Consider the following 15,385-nt stretch of genomic DNA (forward strand, 5'->3'; position numbering starts at 1 on the left):
AAATGTGGATATCAATAAACAAGTACTCCACTGCATATGAAATTTCAGTGACTTTTGATGTTGGTGTTGTCTGAAATAAGGAACAGTACTCTAAAACGTATGTCCAAGTTCAAAACTCCTTTTCATAAATTATTTCGACATAAAACTTCTCTCTTTCTGATGTTTTCTTCTGTTCTTGTTAAACATTCGTGATTTACGAGTATGTACAACTACTGTAAATTGGTGTGTGTACATCACAACTGTTGATTATTATCAATGCTGGAAGTATATGAGCATTTCCAGGATTTATTTATTGCATCATGAGATCGTTTTGTAGATTTTGAATTTGATAAGTCTGTTGATAAGCCATCAGTCTTTTGATATATGTATGTGCTGATGAAGAATGTATAAAATTTGTATTAAAACATATCTTCATGGCATTCTTTTTTCCCCCTACACATCATTGCCAAATGACGCGCATCTAATACTTCTTAAATTAATAAATAAATGTAATTAATAAAATTAAATAGTATAATGCATTGTGAATTAGGAATTTCCTTTCTTTTTTAATTAACTATAAAATGAGTAGCATTTTGCAGAATTTTTTTCTTGATAGAAAAGTTTATGAGAACTGTTTGAATGAATTTAAAAATTATATGTCCATAACCTCGCTGGTCATTTTTTTTTTTTTTTTTTTGGAACACCAGCTCATAGAAAAATGAAGGTACCACTACTAGCTATTTGATTACACTCGTATATAGAGATTTCTGCTGGTCGTTTATTTAAATTTTTCGAAATTATTTCCTAAAATAGATGCTGAAAGTAAGAGTATCATTATCACTGCAATAACAGTCATATGTCATATTCGACTCCTGAGAATTTGTGGCAAACCACAGGAACCGCCTAACAAATACAATATGTCCACCTGAGAATTACCTCGTCTACCCGTGTGTATTATGTCTGATCGGTTTGCCTGTTTTTCTGGATGAAAAATCAGTTTCCGAGACGAAAAATCGTTCCACCTTTGCCTGAAACAGACTAACTCAGCTACGGAGTGGGAAAAGCTCTAAAAGTTCCTTGCGTCATTGATGAGATTCAAACCGGTCCTTTTCCATTCGGTGTGTAGAGGAGGAGGGTGATTATAACTACTGTACTACCCACGAAAACTACAGGAATGTATTCGAGCAGCCAAAAAAAAAAAAAAAATATGGCCAGAAATGAAAGGCATTGGTCCGATACCGAAGATAGCTAAACAGTATATTAGTACAATCGCAGACTTCAGCAACAGCTGTCTCGATATACAACGACTCTATGACGACCTCCGCAGTGCATTCATCACCAAAATACAGTATCTACCATACGGCCAGGAGCACCACATCTTGGATACCAGGGAAGAATATCAGGCTTTCTCCAGCTATGCACTGGCCCTGTTCACAAGACGGAGAGCTCTTATCGCAGCGAACCGCAATCAACCAGACACAATAAGAAAAGAACAAACCTCGAAGGAAATCATCCCGCGGAAGACGCCTGAACCCAATGGCCTCCGATCATCAAGGCACTAAACCCTGAAGTGGACCTAAAGTTGAATAAATGAGAAAGGACTCTATAAACAACATTGACGCAAACACCACATGGATGAGAAATGTCACAAGAAAGACTCCACAAACGCCGACAAGCAAACCCGGACCTTTTGACGGTAAAGACTGCAGAACGGACGGGAACCACCCCATGAACGATCATGCTTCGGTCCGATCGCTCCTGGAAACGGACTAGAACCACTAGCAGCTCCGCTGCCAAATGCTATATGGCGAGCTGAATGGGGTACCCTTAGCCTATTCATCTTAAATTCCCTATCCCCGGCAGGAGGGAGAGGAGACATGCTCTGTTTCCTCCCTCCCCTGCCAACCCATCTCTTCACCCTGTGAGGCATGCGCCTGCCTCACTGACCACCTGAGGTCGCCTTCTCTATCGTCCCCATGCTTCTGCCTTTCCCCCCAGTCTTCAGTCTCTTCCCCCACTCTTACTGTATACCTAATCCATGGCAGGGGGAGGCGCCTCCGTAGCCAGGTGGGAAGGAGCAGCAGTGCGTAGCACACGCTTCTTGATTAGACCGGGGTTCGAGCCCGTCACCACCAAATACGGAGGATGCGGAAAGGTCAGGGAATGACCACAGCATATCCCGGAGCAATATGGCCTCAGTTGTTAATGCTCCTAAAAACCAAAATAACAATAACAATGGCAGGAGGAGATAACTCTTCTTCGTCTCCCCCACCCGCCATCCAAACTCCCCTCTGGTGTGGCATGGGCATGCCATACTGTCTAGCAGGGGTCATCTCCTCTATCGACCCCTTACTTCTACTTCTACCCCCCAGTCTTCAGCCTCCCCTCCTCCCACTTTTATCTTTCATCTAACGTATAGCCCACACGTCTAAATTTAATAACAACAAAATTCTGCCCGACCTATTAGGCCTTTTAACACATCTTTCTAGCGTTCAACCCCAACCAGCGATTTCCTAACAGCAATCTCCTTAAGAATTAACGTCAAACACGTATATATATATATATATATAGATATTTTTTTTTTACTACTATTTTATTTTATTTTTTACTTTTATTATTATTTTTTATTTATTTTATTTATTTATTTTTTTTTTTAGGTCCTAGCCACTGAAATCCCAGGAAACTAGGTGGCAGGACCTGCCGGAGCAACTCGTCATGATTCTGGACACCCGATTAGCCTCCACGTGGCAAGGTATGGGCAACGTCGGGCCCCACCAGGGGCCTGGCGGCCAATAAGCCGGACAAACAATGGGCACAACAGATCACACTGCACAGACATGGCCCACACACTTTCAAGTCTCTGGCTTGACAGTGTACTGTCCTCGATACAACGAACATACGCGGAGATGGGAGAAATCCTAGGCGCCGTCTGACACGAACATACCTTATACCTTATATACAACGACTCTTGGAGATGGGAAAAATCCCAGGTGCCGTTCGACACGAACATACCTTATATACAACGACTCTCTTTAGCTACAGTAGCAGATCGCATAGTATACCAGGACTGTCTGTATGAAACAGAAAGGAACTTTTGCAATGGATCGAGGATTACAAGAACTGACTTGGGCGAACTGTATAATTTCTGTGCGTCCCAAGAAATTCCGAATCCAACTATATCATGCGGATGGCAGGATGAGAGTAAGGGAACACAACATGGAGACACTGAAAAATAGTAGGAGAAAGTGTTATAGCATTGGCGTGCTTTGTTCAGATATCAGTATCCCAATTCCCGTGAACCAAGCTTGATGGAAGAATCTACTTCGTATATCAGGTGTTTCTAATCATGGTACTTATGTCCATTCCCCCACCACCAGTGATAGCAACTTTCAGCAGGATAATTTACTGCCATCGGTCCTGCAGGAATTCCAATATCATGACATTAACCTATTCTTTATCCCGTAAAACTAACAATTCTTAACTTTATCAAAGCATTTCTGGAATGAATTCAAATGGGCTATCAAACTTATCCTACACAATATCAGCATGTAGGGTAATGGTGCTTGTAATGAATTGTTCGGAAAGTAGTGAACTTGAATAGTGTTTGAATAGAACATATGTGGCTGTTACGAATGTGTCTGCCACATATATTCAATTCAACGAATAATTATTTAATATGTCCTAATTCGCAATATTTATTTAAAACCATTATCTTATTTTCATTCACACAGGTCACTTACCATGACGTGGAAGAAATGTCCAGAAGATCTTCCGAAATAATCGCAATTATGAGAAAATATTTCTTCACCAAAGACGTGGGAAGGTACAATGACGATATTTTCTTCATCTCGCAAGTTTTTCATGAACTTTTACCACTGAAGAAAGTCGTCTTTATCGACCTGGATCTAAAGTTCAAAACGGACATCTTCGAACTTTACAGCCACTTTCATAAATTCCAACCTACCAACGTAATCGGTATCGCTAATGACCTTCAACCTCAGTACCGAGTGGATTTTAATGAATACAGGAAAAGGAATCCGAACACATTGGTGGGTTCCCCAAGGCCAGGTAAACAAGGGTTTAATACAGGAGTGGTTTTGTTTGATCTGCAACGCATGCGTGACTCCAAACTTTATGATTCTCTGTTGAACGAAGTAGCAATTAAAAAACTTGCAGAGAAATATTTCTTTAAAGGTTACCTCGGTCATCAAGACTTTTTCACTTTAACGGGAATGGAACATCCAGAACTGTACTATATCTTATCGTGCTCATGGAATAGACAGTTAGACGTAGGATGGGTAAAGACAATAAAACAGCCAGTATTTGATCAATACCACTCCTGTACAGAGAACATCAAAGTTTACCATGGAAATGGAGGTTCTATGATACCAGATGACTAAAGCCATTGATACAATTACTGCATCCAGGGTGTTTATAATCATGAAAGATGCTATTACCTAAGATCATTACTTTAATCATATCTTAATTACTGAACTTCGTTACATGTTTCATTTAAATCATCAGTGCAGTCGTGTGATAAACTTATAATAAAGAATGACATGATTACATTAAACATTGACGTTTGCGCTCTGTAGAAAAAAATATATAAGGAATCGTTCATAAATTGCGTAAAGCGAATTTTTAATTTTTTAAACATCCTCTAAAACACTTCGTAACAACAGCTTTGATTGCATTACCCATTATCTCGTAACTGAAAATTTTATTAAAGTCACATATTTTTTAACGGAAAAACCTATTAGAGTATTCGTCCGACTACTCCTTTCCCACTCTTAACAGAGTTTACTCTAGCATTTCCCCCCGTCCCTGGGTTACATAATTTGTGAATAAATCCTACTAGTTTATTTTATTTTAATAAGATATTTCGCATTCCTAAAAAGTTGCAGAATTTTAGATTTTAAAACTACATTGTAGAGAAATATAAACATGAAGCATTAATAAAGTTAATAATAGTTTCCTGAAGGACACTTATTATTAATAAACAATCACTGTAATTAATATTCTCTCTCTCTACTTATAAAAGCAAATGGTAGTTTTAATAGTGTTATTTTTATATGATTACGAAGTTTCCACATCACGATAGATGGCGCTGTCGGACCTGTCATTCTGGTTTTGAATTCATGGAATGTAATCAGTAAAAAAATATTCATTATTTAACGATGATAGATGGCATTATTCAGCCTGCCATTTCCGTTTATATTTCACAAAATGTAAAGAACAAAGTAATAAGTTTTAATATCAATGATAATTTTATATCTAGTTCAAAAGGTAACAATATACATACAGTATTTAAATTTTCTATTACTATATTTATCTCTTTTTTGTAGTAAAAAAAAAAAAAAGAAAAAAATATATATATCAGAGATTACTTTTAATTTCCACATTACGCATTTTTTATTATTTGATATACAATGACATGATATCATTGTGTATTAAAATTTCATATTCTGGAATTGATCAGCTTTTTGTAAATACTGTAAACATTACATTTAAATGAAGGAATAAAAGTCAGATGAAGTGTTGACTTTTAAAAAACTTTTAGTTTTGTCTAAGGTTAAAAAATTGTAACGCTTATAATGTGTATTCCCCCTTCAATGTGGTTTGTTTTTAAGCTAAACTCCAGTTTATTTTTAAAAATTAACTGATTTTAATCAAACCAGTTATAATCAAAGATATAATCAAACCAGTTGATTGAGGCCATCCTCAATATCTATAAAAATAATAGAATAAAAATTAAGATTGAATCACAAACAACTGAATTGGAGACAATAAATGCAGGGGTTCGACAAGGATCTGGACTGTCCCCGCTTCTATTAGACATATATATAAATCATATTATAAGAGAATGGAGGAAAATCTCCAAGACAGGTATCGAAATTAGTCGCAAAGCAAGAATGGACACAATGTGTTTTGCTGATGACCAGGTCCTAATAGAAGACAATGAGAACTCATTGCAGAAAGCCACCTTCTCGTTAAACAAAAGAGCAAACTCATTTAATATGGAAATCTCATCTTCAAAGACAAAAGTGATGGCATTTAAAGGAGCAATAAGAAGCAAGATCTGCGTTGATCATATCAAGGTCTGCATTGATATGATAAAACTACAGGGTTTTTTATACACATACTGGCCAAAAAAAAAAAAAAAAACGAAACTTTATCCAGTATGGAATCGGGCCGCCTTTGTTTCGAATAACAGCAAGGGTGCGGCGTAGCAGGGATTCTATAAAGTGTTTTAGTGCGTTTTCATCTAATTGTAATCATTTTTCCAGCAAAATATTGTGCAGCTGCGACAAAGTTGAAAGAAGAAGACTTCGTTGCCGAATAGCTCTCTCCAGCATATCCCACACATTCTCAATAAGATTGAGTTCAGATGAATGTGGGGCCAGGGAAGATGGTGAAAATCCATGTCATGTTCTTCAAACCATTCTGGCACGATGCAATGGTGCATTGTCATCCATAAAGTGGCCATCGCCGGGAATAAAAGTAACATTGCAAGGCGTGGTAGATCTGATGAAAATTCAAGTACTCCATGGATATGTTGTTGTTGTTGTTGTTGTTGTTGTTATTATTTGGTTTTTAGGAGCATTAGCAACTAAGGCCATATTGCTCCACTCCATGGATAATATTCGACCTTCCACCGGTATCAATGGACCCAGTCATGCCAACAAAACATTCCTCATACCATGATATCGCCTCTAGATGCTTGGGTTGACTTAAGAAGGCAAACAGGATTCATCGCTTCGTCAGGTTCTTGGCACACTTTCTGACTACCATCAGTGCAAAACGAAGTGTATCAGGATTCGTCTGACCACATGATTTTCTTCCATTGTTCTATTGTCCAATAATGATGTTCTCCGCACCACTGAAAGAGGATTTTTCTGTTTTCTCTGAAACAATTGGCTTCTGAATAGGCAGGCTACTGCCAATACCCAATTTCTTCAATTGGACCCGCATGGTACGGTTGAAATAGGGCAGTTCTGGGCTTGGTTGAATTCAGATCATATTTTTCCGTACTGTCCTCCTTAGAGTACGACGGCTTCGTTCTTGAAGTATTGTTTTTCTGCCACATTTCTGCCTTTGGTAAGTGGAAGAACCGCTTGCTTTCTGGTCATTAAAAACCTTTGAGATGGATGCTCTTGAAAAACCGGTTATATCTTTCGTTTCTTGAATTGTGGCTCCTGCTAAACGTCCACAATAAAACCTTTTTCAAAGTCTAATAGATCACGCGTTTTCCCCATTGTGGCTTCAGATTACTGCAATCGAACAGCCTGTGCAGTCTTCATACTCAAGAGGAAACACGTCACCACCCAACGTCCCAGTTTGTCTTTGCTTCTATTCGCAATTATTCGCATTTATTCTGTCTGTGACAGTCTTAATACAAACTTTTGTATTGTTTTGCCTAGTGTGTATACAACAAGTACATTTATGCATATGATAATTTATTGAATGTTCCTTGTAGTTCTGTAACTAAACGACAAACTCATGTAGAGCTAATTCTTTCTACCTCAATACGCACAACATCAATTTAACTACCAAAGGCATCATAACTTTTTTTTTCGGACCATGATACTTCAAAAATAAACGCCGCTGAATTTTGTTGTCAATTTAGCATTTCTTATCAAAATAAGTAGTTCACTCAGCTGTGCTTCGAATACAGAGATTTATTATATTGAGCCATTTTAATGGGCCTTCATAGCTTTATCAAATTTCATCGAAATAATTACTTGAACCATTTTAATTTGAATAAACTCTAGCACAGAGGATCTGTTGCTGGACTTCCTTGATATAAACAGTAGATAATTATTTAATGTTCTTTTATCCAACAAAGATTGGAAGGCAGGTTGTCTGTCAGCTGTCCGTAGAATTCCACCTTTTAAATCACAGAAGGACGCACTGCAGTCCTTCTGTGATTTAAAAGAAGGATGGCACAGCCGATACACTCAAAACCTGCATCACTAAGACCACCAAGACTTTCGTTTGAGTATTCTGTATTAAAATAAAACAGCATCTGTCTATCTCAATGGGCATGTACTATTCATTTTGAAGTAGTGCGATACCAAGGTAACTCGTTGTGAAGGCGGCGAGTTCCTGCATGATAATTCTAGTTGTCTCCGTAATAGAAAAAGCTTTTTTTTTCTTTCTGTGAATACAGTAAACCCTAGATTTAACATACTATATGGATTTATCTAGTTTGGTCACTTGGGTTAGCCAACAGAGGCTGAAAGTATCCCCTTCATTCAAAGACAATAATGATGGTATTTAAAGGGAAACTGGATTCTGGTAGACCACCAAAAAGACTACATGGTAAACAGATACCAACGGTATCACAGATTATGCATCTAGGAATTATTTTAGATAACAGATTAATGTTTATGCCACATCTGGTTTTTATAAGTGAAAAGATTAAGAATTTCAAGGCCGCTGTAATACGTATTGCTGGAACAGATTGGGGACTGAAAAGGAGAGTGTTACAGTTATATTATAAGGCGGTATTTCTGTACATTGTCTCATATGTATTTATTGTTTGGTATAAGAGGATGGATAATACAAAATTTAGGAATAAATTACTCTATTCAAAGATCAATGTTGTTAACGATTAGTAGAGTGTAAAACTGTTTCTACGAATGCACCGAAAATTATTGCAGGGCACATTCCTTTAGACTTGTATATTATTTATAGATCTTGTTGGTATTCTTTAAGAAAGGGATTAAATTATTCATATATGAATTTATTAAATGAATTCAAAGATCAAACTAAAGTTACCAAGACAGTTGTTATGAAGAAAGTTGCCACGATATGGCAAGCGTGCTGGGATGCTAGTGAAACGGGCTGTGTTACGCATTTATTTATTCCTGATATTAATTTGTTTTATAATAGTAAAAAGAATAGTTGGTTTTATCCAAGTATGCAGCTGTCATACATTTTGACAGAGCATGGGTCATTAAATGACAAGCTGTTTAAATTTGGCCTTGTGACCAGTCCTAATTGTTGTTGTGGTGCTGGGAACCTGGCATCACATTTTTTTTTTAGTGTAGTATTTACTCAGATTATAGAAGCCAACTGTTATTGGTGATACCTGAATTAAGACCAGGTTGTGAACATGTATATGTAGGTAATAAGTCGTACTATAATGCTCTCCTGGAATTTAGTTATTAAGTCTTTAATAAGAGAAAACATTTGCATGCTTTATTATTGTTGAAGTAGATTACTCTTTGTGCAGTTGTACTTCTACCGTTTCCACTTTTGAATCGGGGTGCGGTTTTCCCCTTTCCCTGTAACTTGCAGGAGCGCCTTTTTTTTTTTTTTTTTTTTTGCTGGCACTGCTAAAAGTCCTAACACTCCTGCTGGTTTATGGATGGAAATGTATTTTTTCTACTTTTTATTATATTTTTTATTTTTTATTTTTCTTATTTTTTTATTTATTTATTTATATATTTTTTTCTCTTATTTTTTTAAATTTAATTTTAGCATTATTTTTTTTTCTATTATTTTATTTTATTATTATTATTATTTATTTATTTATTTTTTTTTTTTGCTGGCTCCCAGGTTGGGCGCCAGGCAGCACTTGCCCATATAGGGGCTGTTGTCTGACAGCAGAGTAGCCTGATGTTACAACATATCCGGGTTCCACCCACGGCACGCATGCACGCACACACACACACACACACACACACAGCGGATATACACCAAAATATACATCACTAAGACTTTATTTGCGTATTCTGTATTCAAATGAAAAAAAGAAAACAGCACCTTGTGGGGGGGGGGGATTTTAATCTTTATGCATGCCAATATTCTTATTTGAACCTTTTTACTTTATTCTCCTTTCCTTACCCCACCTTCCACATCTGACTCGTATATCTCACAGAAGAAATCGGGTTCTTGGGAATTGCTATATTAAGTATATTCCTCCTTGGGATTGGGCTGTGTGTTCAAAATGACTATTCACAACTTCTTTAAGGCTATATACAAATCTTTATTACACATATATACAGGAAAAGAAATTAAGAATAATTATGCACATATTATAACATGATAACACCACATAATGACACATTGTATGAACTAATTGGTTATGTAAATTTATATTCATGTACATCACTTATTTAGCACAAGGACATTAACACTTTCATGAATTTCCATTATGATAACTTCTTTAATGTATCATCAATTTTTCTTTGGGGTCACACTCAATTTCCACATTCAACTTTCTTATACAATCCGTCCTTCTTATATAGCAATACTAATCACAAAACCTCCTCTGGCTAAATTTCCATGATACAATTGAAACCATCCTATTAACTAGTTTTTATCTTAGTTATCTGGTTCATACCAGCACTAAACAAAAACTCTTTCTGACTTGGTCACTATAGTACAACTGGATCATCATATATGACAGTATTTACCTTAATTATCCCTTTTAATTTCCCCGTCTATATTGGCTACTTTACTTCTATTCATTCATATGTAATCTGACCATCTCCATATATTCTCCGTTCATTACTATGTTCTAACACCACAACTAAACTCATCTATGTACATGTACAACCAATCCTCCCCCTACTGTCTAAATTTACGTTCCGTTTCATTCGCTAACACCTTTCTCCCAGGCTGTCTCCCTAGCGCGCAAACCAACCTCTTTTTTGGAACATTCTTATTTTGTTCTCACCGGCAGCTTGACCCTTTCTTTCTAACAGTATCAGAAACTCAGATATCAGTCAGCCTGACGCCGGTCTTAATTTGAAACGAACACTGGACGAGCACTCACTTCCTGTTTTGGTCTGACGGTGTGATAGATCAAAGGAGGCGCTTCATCTAATCCCGTCTCCCGTCCTATTGTTCGTTCTCAAGCAACCCTTTTCACGCCTATTCTCAAATGGCACCCCTTTACCTATTCCTGCTGTCCCTCTTTGCTCCTTTGTATTATGGGAATTGAAAGTTTACCCCTTTGCTAATTCCTAATTCTCACGCTTAAATTATCCCATCTCTAAATCTAACGTTCTTCTATTTTAATCTTACTTTGAGAAAAAAAAACAAATATCTTTATTTTAATTAATTTGTAAGATTTTACATCTTACAACTGATATATCAATGGATGTATCCTGTTATATCTATACAATGGATATATCCTGTTCATTTTGAAGTAGTGCAATACCATGCCAACTCGTTGTGAAGGCGGCGAGTACCATGTGTGATAATTCTAGTTTCCTCCGTATTAGAGAAAACTTTTTATTTGTTATTATATATATTTTTTATTTTATTTCTGTGAGTCCAGTAAACCCTAGATTTGTTCAGGCTTTTCGCCACGGACCTCCATGAGGATGACAAATTTTATCTAGTGGACGTCATTGCTCTCGAGGTGCGTTAGAGTGAGCATTTACTGTACACTTAAACAGAAAAAAACATATTTTATGGCAGATGTTCAAATTATCGAAAATTTAAAAACCCTTGATGATAATCGATGTATGGGCAGGAAGTGTGTAAAAGTTTTATAAAATGGACTTCTTAAATGGGGAATCTTTTCAAATGGGTAAAAATGTATTAAACTTAAAGGATTTTTTTCGAAACTAGATGTTTTGCACTTACTATGCAGTATGTTAATACATAATGTGTCAACAGCTTTCAAGAAATCGATCTAAATGATTCTCATAGAAAGAATAAATATGTATTTTCCTACAGGAGAAACTGGATGTTTATTAACGTTCAACTTCCTATATAATCAGCTTTTAATTTTCCTAATCGTGTGTTAATATCCGGTCAGATAACTAGATAATTAAATGCCGGATCCAGTAATTGTTCATCCAAATATTAAGACTGACAGCAATTATCGCACAAAGATGAAGTTTTTCTACATGAAAAGCTCACTAACCCACTAGCAGAAACTGGTGATTTATAATTGGTAATACCAATATATATAATATGTTAGGTCAATACAAAAGTAAATAAATGATGGGAATTTAGGATGAATGGTAAGATTTTTTTTTTTTAATTGATGATATTAACGGCTTTATGAAAGTGATATTGCAAATAAGACAGGAAAAGAGTTCCCAATGAGCTTAAGGCAGAATTTTCTAATGTTATTATGATTGCTAAAATTATTTTTTATCAAGACTAAGATCTGGAGGTATAGGTGGCCGAAATCTTCGAGAAACTTTGAACAGTTGAGCGCACAAAGATCATCTACATATCTAAACAGAAGAATGTTCCGTGGGAAAGAGATTTCAAACCAACAGAAATATGAGTTGGCAATGATAATGAAGCAGGACTACCTATAGATGTTTCCTGGATTCAGGGGCGTTCCTAGGGTATGCGACGCCTGGGTGACAATCGAAATTTGCCGCCCCCTTTAAAATTTTCTTCATACGTGCATGTAAGTTTCAGGCGCCTCTTGAACGTTGGTGCCCGAGTGCGTGGCACCCCTTCACCCTCGGGACGGCCCACCCCTGCCTGGATTTGCTGCTAAACCAAATTACCATCGAAGACAAAATTACTAGAGATACAAAGATTAATAAGATTATTCTAATATGTGGCATTACATTTAATTTCATGTTTATATTTCTTATATATTTCCCGAAGAACTGTTCATAAATTAGACAGATTAATATGAACAGGTTATGTAAGTTAAAGGTTTGAATATCTTCAGTGTTACTGGCATGTGCGAATAAGATAAATAATAAAATTTTGCTGTCGATTTTGACAACCTTCTTCCGTTGGTAGAGAATAGCTCAAAACAGTCGCTATGCGCATGCGTGATTTTTTTTTCTGTACATTGTCACAATGAGACATTTTCAAAGTGGCAGTTGCTCGGTTCTTTATTTACGAATAAGACTATATGATAGTTAATCATTAATAATATTGATTACAAATACAAATCAATAATAAATACAGAAAGGCATTTAGTTATACTGTAATGTTTAATGTTACTGTAGCAGTGCCATTGCTCAACAGAACTTTATAGTTAGTCACCACTTATTCCGGTATATCCATTCCGGTAAGGAAGCGTACAGGATGGTAAAAATCCTATGCAATAAAATAGCCTTCACTTGCTTTTGTTCAATTACGTAATATTTCAATATGAAATCGAGACTTAAGAATAATACTGAACAAATAAAATTAAATAATTGTTAACAATATTGCATTTTACTGTTTTTTTCTTTTCTTTTTCTTTTTTTTTTTTTTGTTCGTTTGTTTTATTAATGAATTGCTAAAGCAGTATTTATATTTCATTATAGCGTTGTCACCTTCCTCCACTAGATGGCAGCACAAATTTATATTTTCTTCCAGTCACACAGTTCCCTGAGGAGCTGTTGTGGCCACCAACAAATTCCTCCAACTGCATCGATCATGTGCTATACGAGCGGCATCGAAAAATGTCACGCCCAAAAGTTCACTGATCCCATCCTTCCACCTAGTTGCAAGTCTTCCTTTAACATCATTTTTTGGAGTTGGTTTTGTTATGGTCTCTGTGGCATCAGATAATGTGGTGGTATGCCATTGCCTACCACATGGCCGATTTTGAAAGGGGCCAGCTTTAATCATAGAAAGGTGACTACAACAGAGCCCCGCTTAGTGCAGAAGACTGATTACAACTGGTTTTCGCCTGGTTTCCGGAAGTTGTCTATGTATATAAACGGATATATATTATTCATTAGATTCGCACAAGTAATTAGTATATCTTCAGTCAATGAATTTATTCATAAGGTGACACTATAATCCCTCTTTTTCTTTCTTCGATGTCTAATTAATGTCCAATGTTTCCAATTAATTATGTCGAGTATATTTTAAAATAATTTTCTCCCAAACCATACAACGTTTCCTTACCATAAACATATTTTCATGCTGATTCGCACAGTCTTAACCACCAATGAATACATTTCTTACGTTTTAAAATATTCGTTCCTGTAAATTTATATACCATATGTAAATATAAAGACATCTCCAAGGTGGCCCAAAATTTGTCTCCACACAAGGCCTTACAGAAGAAACGGGGGGGGGGGGGGGTGAAGTGTATGAGGTGCACTCGAACCCCTTAAATCGTGATATCAGCAAGATATCTGGAATGTCGAATGTTTGACATATTTTTGATTTTCTCTTTGTATTTATCGTGGCTGTTTCTTAATTCAATTCTTCCTTCAAATCTTTCTTGGTTCAATTCTTCTACATCGAGTTTCTCAAAATGCTTAAAAATATTCTCCAGTATTTTAGCTTGTCGTTTATGCTTCTGCTGTACTTCTCATGTTAAGTTCTACAGCTGTATAAAGTATAAAATACAGTCAGTAGATGACTATATGAATCTTTGATTCATTTACTAATATTTTAAAGTATGAAGAATTATAAAAGCTGTCTTAATATTTGTGAAAATATATTTCCAATGAATTATTTTTTATTGAAACCTATATATAAATCGATAACTTTTATATAAATTGTGATCATTAAATGGTGATAAGTAAATTTATAATAAATGTGCCTTTATTGGTGTACAATTTTAACTGTATCAGAAACAGTCTCATAAAGGTAAACTGCAGCCACTATCAATCCACTGCCGGATGGAAGCGTCCTCAACGATTCATGTTGAGGAGGTTCGATAGTATTTAGCAGTGATGGTCTTGAACCCTGATCTATTCAAAGAGCGTGTATTATTGCACTCTTCTCTTGACCACTCGGCTACGGAGGCCTTTTTAGTCTCATATATCCTCTACAAATTATGAAAACCGGTAATTTTTTTTTATTTTTAAAATTTATGTCCACAGTGTAAAAATGACTTTTATTAATCTTGACTTTTGTGATTTTCACGGTTTAGATTGCTTCATAAGTCAATCTTATAATTTCATATAATAGTATTAAACTATATAATATTGGTGTAAATACACCATAGTTAACCTATAAATTTGCACTACATAAGTAGTATAGAAGGCATCGTTTTAATTGTATCTCACATTGTGGTTGCCTTCACAACGAGATAGCGGTATTGCACTACTTCAAATAAATAACGCTTCTCTAGTAGAGAAGACTACTGTTATTTATTTTCAGAGGATACCACCACCCAGACGATCGTTTCGAAGCTATTGGGCTTTATCATCAGTGGGCGGGCAGGTACCCTGATAATGCAACATGCCATCACAGTTGCGAAATTATATCCACAAAAGTTAAATACCAAAACCCATAAGAATTATGCCCTGTGCATTTGAGAGTGGTGTTGAGCATTTGAGAATTATGCCTTGTGCAGGTGTTTGAGAGTGGGCAGTCATACCTGATTTTCAGGAAAACAAAGAATAGCTTTAGAGTTCGTGGAAGAAAATTTGTAAAAATAGCAAAAATGGAGAGGGATAAAGGAGAAATGAAAATTGAAAACAGTAATGAAGTACTCTTATTTTAATCTCGTCTGCTC

The 15,385-nt window shown here is 36.1% G+C and overlaps 1 protein-coding gene across 1 annotated transcript in view; it reads left to right on the plus strand.

Annotated features, from left to right (window-relative positions):
- LOC150090820 (transient receptor potential-gamma protein-like) overlaps positions 1–4,503 on the plus strand; it is a 227,438-nt gene extending 222,935 nt beyond the window's left edge. The window contains exon 17 of the mRNA XM_090374446.1: positions 3,711–4,503. Coding sequence (XP_090230572.1) covers positions 3,711–4,379 — 669 coding nt within the window. The 3' untranslated portion in view covers positions 4,380–4,503. The remainder of the gene's footprint in view (positions 1–3,710) is intronic.
- Positions 4,504–15,385: the final 10,882 nt, after the last annotated feature.

The sequence above is a fragment of the Mastigoproctus giganteus genome, chromosome 1 (genome assembly GCF_048544385.1).
Source record: "Mastigoproctus giganteus isolate SK-2022 chromosome 1, ASM4854438v1, whole genome shotgun sequence".
NCBI lineage: Eukaryota > Metazoa > Arthropoda > Arachnida > Uropygi > Thelyphonidae > Mastigoproctus > Mastigoproctus giganteus.